Source organism: Heteronotia binoei, chromosome 10 (genome assembly GCF_032191835.1).
Source record: "Heteronotia binoei isolate CCM8104 ecotype False Entrance Well chromosome 10, APGP_CSIRO_Hbin_v1, whole genome shotgun sequence".
Taxonomy (NCBI): domain Eukaryota; kingdom Metazoa; phylum Chordata; class Lepidosauria; order Squamata; family Gekkonidae; genus Heteronotia; species Heteronotia binoei.
Window position 1 is genome coordinate 69,938,125 of NC_083232.1, and position 6,000 is coordinate 69,944,124.

At 49.8% G+C, this 6,000-nt stretch overlaps 1 protein-coding gene across 2 annotated transcripts in view; it reads right to left on the minus strand.

Moving 5' to 3' along the window:
- ZNRF2 (zinc and ring finger 2) overlaps positions 1 to 5,399 on the minus strand; it is a 70,522-nt gene extending 65,123 nt beyond the window's left edge. Inside the window, exon 1 of one of the 2 annotated variants that reach the window (XM_060248861.1) lies at positions 4,889 to 5,399. In XM_060248861.1, the coding sequence (XP_060104844.1) occupies positions 4,889 to 5,360 (472 nt within the window). In that variant the 5' untranslated portion in view covers positions 5,361 to 5,399. The remainder of the gene's footprint in view (positions 1 to 4,888) is intronic. The other variant, XM_060248860.1, reaches the window with a different exon arrangement.
- Positions 5,400 to 6,000: the final 601 nt, after the last annotated feature.

The window sequence follows — 6,000 nt, forward strand, 5'->3', positions numbered from 1 at the left end:
ATCAAAATTTCAGACATAATACAACAATCATTATCAATTCAATTCAGAACAAGCCAAGCCTTATGTTAAGCCAAGTCTCAAAGTGTTCAGCATTAAAAAATACCCTTGATTGAAGTTCCAGACTGTGAAACAATTATATACTTCAGGCATATTCAGACTTTACAAGCTAACTGAAGGACACCACACCTAAACAAGCTTGAGCTAGCAGCTCTCCAACCCTACCACCAAGACAACCTTTATTAACATATGAATTACAAGATCATGTGTACAAGCTAAGCATTACAATAAACTGCTGTGATTAGATCTAGAGCACTGTTTGCTTTCATTGCAGAGCAATGTTATGTAAAGAACAGCAGTATATATACACATGACAATTCAAATAATTATATCAAAAGTTTTGAATTGCATCATTAGACCATACCTTTCTTTAAAAAAGAAGAGTCTGATGCTGCAAATCTACGTAACCTTGCATACACCACAGTCATGAAAAAGCAATCAGGTAAATTTAAATCTGCATAGGCTGCACTGCACAAAACTGTTCAGATTAACAAAAACCAAACTCAAACTAGTTGATCCTAAATGCACGTCTTGTCTTAAGTATTTTTTAAAAGGCAACAGCTTGATGAATAAGATGAAAGTACAGCTAGCCCAGCACTCTTTGCAAGAATCCCAGCAACTGTTAGGAACTAGGTGGGCCACTGAACTACCTTCTCTCCATGCAAGATTTCAGCCTAAAAGCTACTGTACAAATAGCCAAGGTAACATAAAATAACACAATGTTCATTCTCAACTGTTGTTAAAGTAAACTCTTGGTCATCATGAAGCTAAGAGTGATGTATTCTTGGGGGGGGGCAAGGAGACATGATTTCAGATGTGTTGTTCCTATTGTGACTCTTCCACAGCATTTTTGAGGAAGCAATTTATAAAGATTTTATAGCAAACTGGCCTGTAAACACAAAACAGATCTGCATTTACTTCATATTTGCATATTTTAGCTCTCTTCACAGCAAGCATAAGTGACTGTTACTGCCTCCATGTGACCACAACTCAAAAGCTCTTCTCTGGGACAGCTACTCATGGAGAAACTAGCAGTGTTTAACACTTCCTGCTCAACAGACTGCACATATTTGGTACTGGTGTGCCCAGCTCCTATCAACTGGGAGATACATGGGGAAAGAACATTATAGCATTGATATTAACAATTATGCAGTACATTCTACTTGCACATATTCCATAAAACCTATAAATAGGTTTTTTTAAAAAGTCACAGAACAGTATGAACATATGGAGGAAAGTAATGCCACTCATCCCTACTACATCACAAAAATATTCAACAGATGCCTGTGGCACAAGTACGCCAGCATTCCACACAGCAATCACCATAGCTTATTAACTACTATCCAGGAAAGTACCACATTTTCTCCAGGTACACCTATCCCATTATCTGCATAGTCAAACTGCAGTAATACTACATGTCCAAGATACCCAATTATCAAAATAAATAGATAAAATAAAAGACAACTGTTTCCTCCAAAAATAATGATAATTCTAAACTGGTCACTGGAGACAGTGAAGTGATGAAGGACACTTCCTGATATATAGCTGAGATGCTGATCCAGCCAAACTGATCTGCCACCACTTAAAGGGTGAAGCAAGAACTGCATCTCCTGTACAGGAGCAATGTCACATGGGCTTCTCTAAGACTCCACATTCAGAGTCCATACCATACAGAGTAGGCACAGTATCAGAAGGAAACCACCAGCAGTTATGTTACCCATTTCCAGTGCTTAAATGACTTAAGGACCTGGTCATTAAAATATATTCTACTTAACTTTCAGAAAATGCATACACATTTGGGCACTTCTTTGCAACAGCGCACCTTGGTAAACTATAATTATATATGTAAACATGTTTACCCCTGAGGCTGAAATTCACTGTACACTAACTTAAAGGTCCGTCATTGAGTTTATTAGGGACAAGGTTGTAACACTGCAAAGACTCATTTTCATCCTTAACTTTTCTTCAATGTTTCAATATTGTATACATTTAATTTATTCTGTGGGATAGTTATTTAAAGCGCAAAATGTGCTATCAGAATATTTCATCTGTGGACAGGAAACTACCGTACTTTCATCATTGCTATAACTTATTACAAAGTTCTTACTGTGGGCCATTAACCTAAAAAAAGGGAACATCTGCTTCTCTGTTTCAAATTGGCATCTAAAACAGACCTTGATCAGGTTTAAAATACACTGCATGGATACATTAATAAGTTATCCAATTATGACCTAATTATATAAGTAGAAGACAGGAGAATTTGCAGATCCACTGATAGCAGCTACTGTGAGGCCAAATAAACACACACGATACTATGAACAGTGCTGACAGTTCAGTTTCACTTTTTCAGTTCCTGTTCTGTTTCAAGGGAATGTTTAAAACATAACCTGTGACTAACAAGAATAGAAAAAACTTCCTTCAAAGTTTCCTGATTTGGTTAAGCTCCTCTTGTGTTCCCCCCCTTCTACTGGAGCCTATTAAAAAACAGCACAATTTTGTGTAAAGGAAGATCTATCACACTCACTGGTCTTTTATTGTTTTTCAAGGAGAAGAACAGGAAAAATGAATTAGCAAAAAGCTGCAGAATTTCTCAGACTGTGACAAAATGCAAGAGCATCAAAAGCGGCATCATTTTTCAACAATTACTTTGTAATAATTACTAAGGTCTCCTGTACATGACCATTTGTTGATCATTGTTACTGCACTGTTACACAACTGGTATTGCCATTTCCTGTTGGATATGTAAGAACAGCTAAGCATTACATCTGCACCTGAAGAAGTGGGCTATAGCCCACAAAAGTTTGCACTGGAAAATAATGCTGTTACACAACAGTCCAGTTTGTTGTTGCTGCAACAGACTAGCACAGCTACCAGTCCAGAATTACTAAACACTATGCTACTGTAGCACAACGTCAACCCTTTCAAAAAAGCAACCAAAAGTGCTCAGACACCAATGAAAGTAAGAGTCCAGTAGTATGCATGTCCCACCTCTGGCATTCACCTCCCCATGATCCTTATTTCCATCCTGGGGTCTTCTTATCTCTGGAATCACTTCCACCCATATGGGTTTCCTAGGCAGCTCTGATAATCAGACTAGGGACTATTAGCAGGTCCTCCACTCAGGTTACTTAGATCAGGGGTCCACAACCCCTGGGCCGGGGACCAGTAGTGGGCCGCAGCCTGTTTTCCATGGGCCACGCAGCCTCGCCGCCCCCCCCCCCGCAGCGCCTCCTCCTCCTCCCGTTTCCTCCTCCCTTCTTCACACCCCCCCACAGCCTCTCCGCCTCCTCCCACCGATCAGATGATCGGCCAGGAAAGCCACTGCAGCAGCTTTGAGCGATGCTGCCTTGCCTCCTCCTCAAGTGGGAAGGAGGCAAGGGAACCGTCACTTGCTGCTGTTGCCAACCGCCTTTCCTTTCCCTTCCCATCCCTTTGCCTCCCGCACCCCTGAGCCTGGGCTCAGCCATGGTGTGCCTGCCTCCTCCTCTGTCACCTCTTTCACTTCCCCTCCTGTTGCCTCCTCCCCCCCAGCCCTGCCAGCTGCGGCATGTCTGCTTCCTCCTCCAAGACCATGACTGCCTCCCTCCCGCCCTGGTGGCGGTAGCACGCTGTGATTGCGAGTGGGGAGGGTGAAGGCGATGGAATGGGACAGAAAAGGAAGGGAAGTGTGAGCACCGCAGGCCCTGGGGGAGGGTTTGAAGCGCTTTGGGGGGGTGCCTGCCTGGGGCATGACGTGCCCTTGGCTGCAGCGGTTTTCCCCCCACAGCTGTTTGGCGGGGGGGAGCAGCCTGGGAGGACTTCACCACCCCTTCTCCAGCCTTAAAATTGAGAAAACGGGGGGAGAGAGAGGTGACAAGGCTGCAGGGGGGGGCGATGGAAAAAATGGGGGGGATCGATCCAGGTGAGCAGCTGTGTTGGTCTGAAGCAGTAGAACAAAGTAGGAGTCAAGTTGCACCTTTAAAGAGATGGCGAGGCTGCACAGGGGGAGGAGAGAGGAGGAAAATGGGGGGAGGCGGAAGCAATGAGGCTGCACAGGGAAGTGAGGGAGGGAGGTAAATGGGGGAGGAAAACAGGAGGGAGGAGGTGCCACAGGTGGTAGGTCGAACTGGGTCCCCCCGTCCTGCCTGCTCTGGGCCATGGTCAGCGGGCTGGCCCTGGAGCTGGTCCCTGGGGCCAAAAAGGCTGGAGATCACTGACTTAGAAGAACTGCTTCTCCTTGGACTTTCGCAGTGGCTGTACCTATGCTACAGAACAGCCCCTGCCCCCAAGGAAAGCCCCAATCTTGTAAAGAGATTTCGGAGGCTCTGCAAAGCAGACTTTTCCTGACACGCTCTTGATAGCTTGCGGCCAGAGGTTACAGTCCTCTTCTTTCTCCTTTTATTTCTGCGAACCGAGATTTTATTTGATTTTTAACTTATGTCAGCCGCTTAAAGTCTAGTCAATGGGCAGAAAGGCTGAATATCTTTGAACAAACTGTCCCGGAGCAAGCCTCCACCGACCTCAACAAACCTTTCTAGGACTGGGCTCCAAGGGGGTGTGTCTATAACCAGCAGCAGCCTTGCTAGGACTTGTCAGCTAGTCACACCTCCTGTGGAGACACAGAGGCATCCAATAGAAGGGGGGGAAAGATCCTATCCTAATGTGTTCAGAATGCTTGCCAGTGCTATTATAAAGACGAAACTCCAACCCCACAGATGTTTGCTGATACAAAGAGCAATATTCCCAGTCTCTCTCCTCCCCCCTTCCATTTTATAAAAATACTGGAACGCCGCGCTCGTTGTTCGGATTCCAACCCACCCTCCGTCCCCTATTTGCTCGGTGGCGTTATTACCTCCAAACAGGTGAGGCGAGAGGTGGGCAGGTAAGGAGCCGATGACCAGCCGGGGCCCACCGCTCCCGCCGCCATGTCCTCCTCCTCCTCCGCCGCCGCCTCCTCCAGCGCCGGGCCGCTCCCGCCCGCCGTCCTCAGGGGTGCTGTTGACCGAATCCTGGGAGCCGTAGAGGCCGCTGCTGTTGGGGATGTTGAAGGCAGAGTGCGCGGCTCGAGCCCCGGAGGCGGCCGGCCCAACCAGAGACCGGCTCCGGGGCGCTGCCACCGGAGGAGCCGCGGCCGCCGCAGAGCCGCCGGGCCCCGCGTGGTGCGCTCCCGACGCCAGGTGCGCGTACCTTCCCCCGCCACCTATCGGCCGCCCGCCAGTCCCGTTAGCGCCGCCGCCGCCGCCGCTACTCGAAGGTAAATCCCCGCCGGAGTAAGCCCGAGTGCGGCCATTGGCGGCGGCCGGGCCGCTCTGCTTGGCGCCCATGCTGCTTCCTCCTCCTCGTCGTCTTTTTTGGCCCCCTTCTACCCGCTGTGGTTCCGCCGCCTGGGGGCCAGCCAAGCGAAGCGCCCGCCTGCCCTTCCAGTCCGAGCCGAGGGGCGGGAAAAAGAAAGCGCCAGCAGTCAGACGAGGGCTGCGCTCAGCTCGCGGCGCCGGGGCTGCGGCGGAGCCTCCGCCGTGGTGAGTCCCGCAAAGCGATCCTGCCGGCCACGGGGCAGGCTCGGGCAGCTGCCGCCGTTGGGGGTGGGGGGTGCCGCCGCCGTTGCCCCAAGGCTCAGCCCCGCCGTTTCCGCCATCCTCCTTTCCGTCCCCCCGTCCTGGCTGACGGGGGGGAGGGAGAGAGCAAGCCGCGGCAAGCCCAAGGACACCCGAGAGGCCGCTGGCTGACTGGCCGGCCCCGGCCGACTTTCCCCCGCGCTCACTCAAGTGTGAGGCGAGGGGGGCGGCACCTCTGCGCAGTCGCGCCTCTCTCTCCCTTTCAGTCTACCTTCAGGCCGCCATCATGGAAGGAGGCTGAGCCTGCCCGAGCGCCGCCTCTCGTTCCCGCCCCCAGGCCCTAAATCACCCTCCCCTCCTCCTCCTCCAGCTTCGCGCACCGATTGGCCGCTGAACGGAGTGGGGTAGG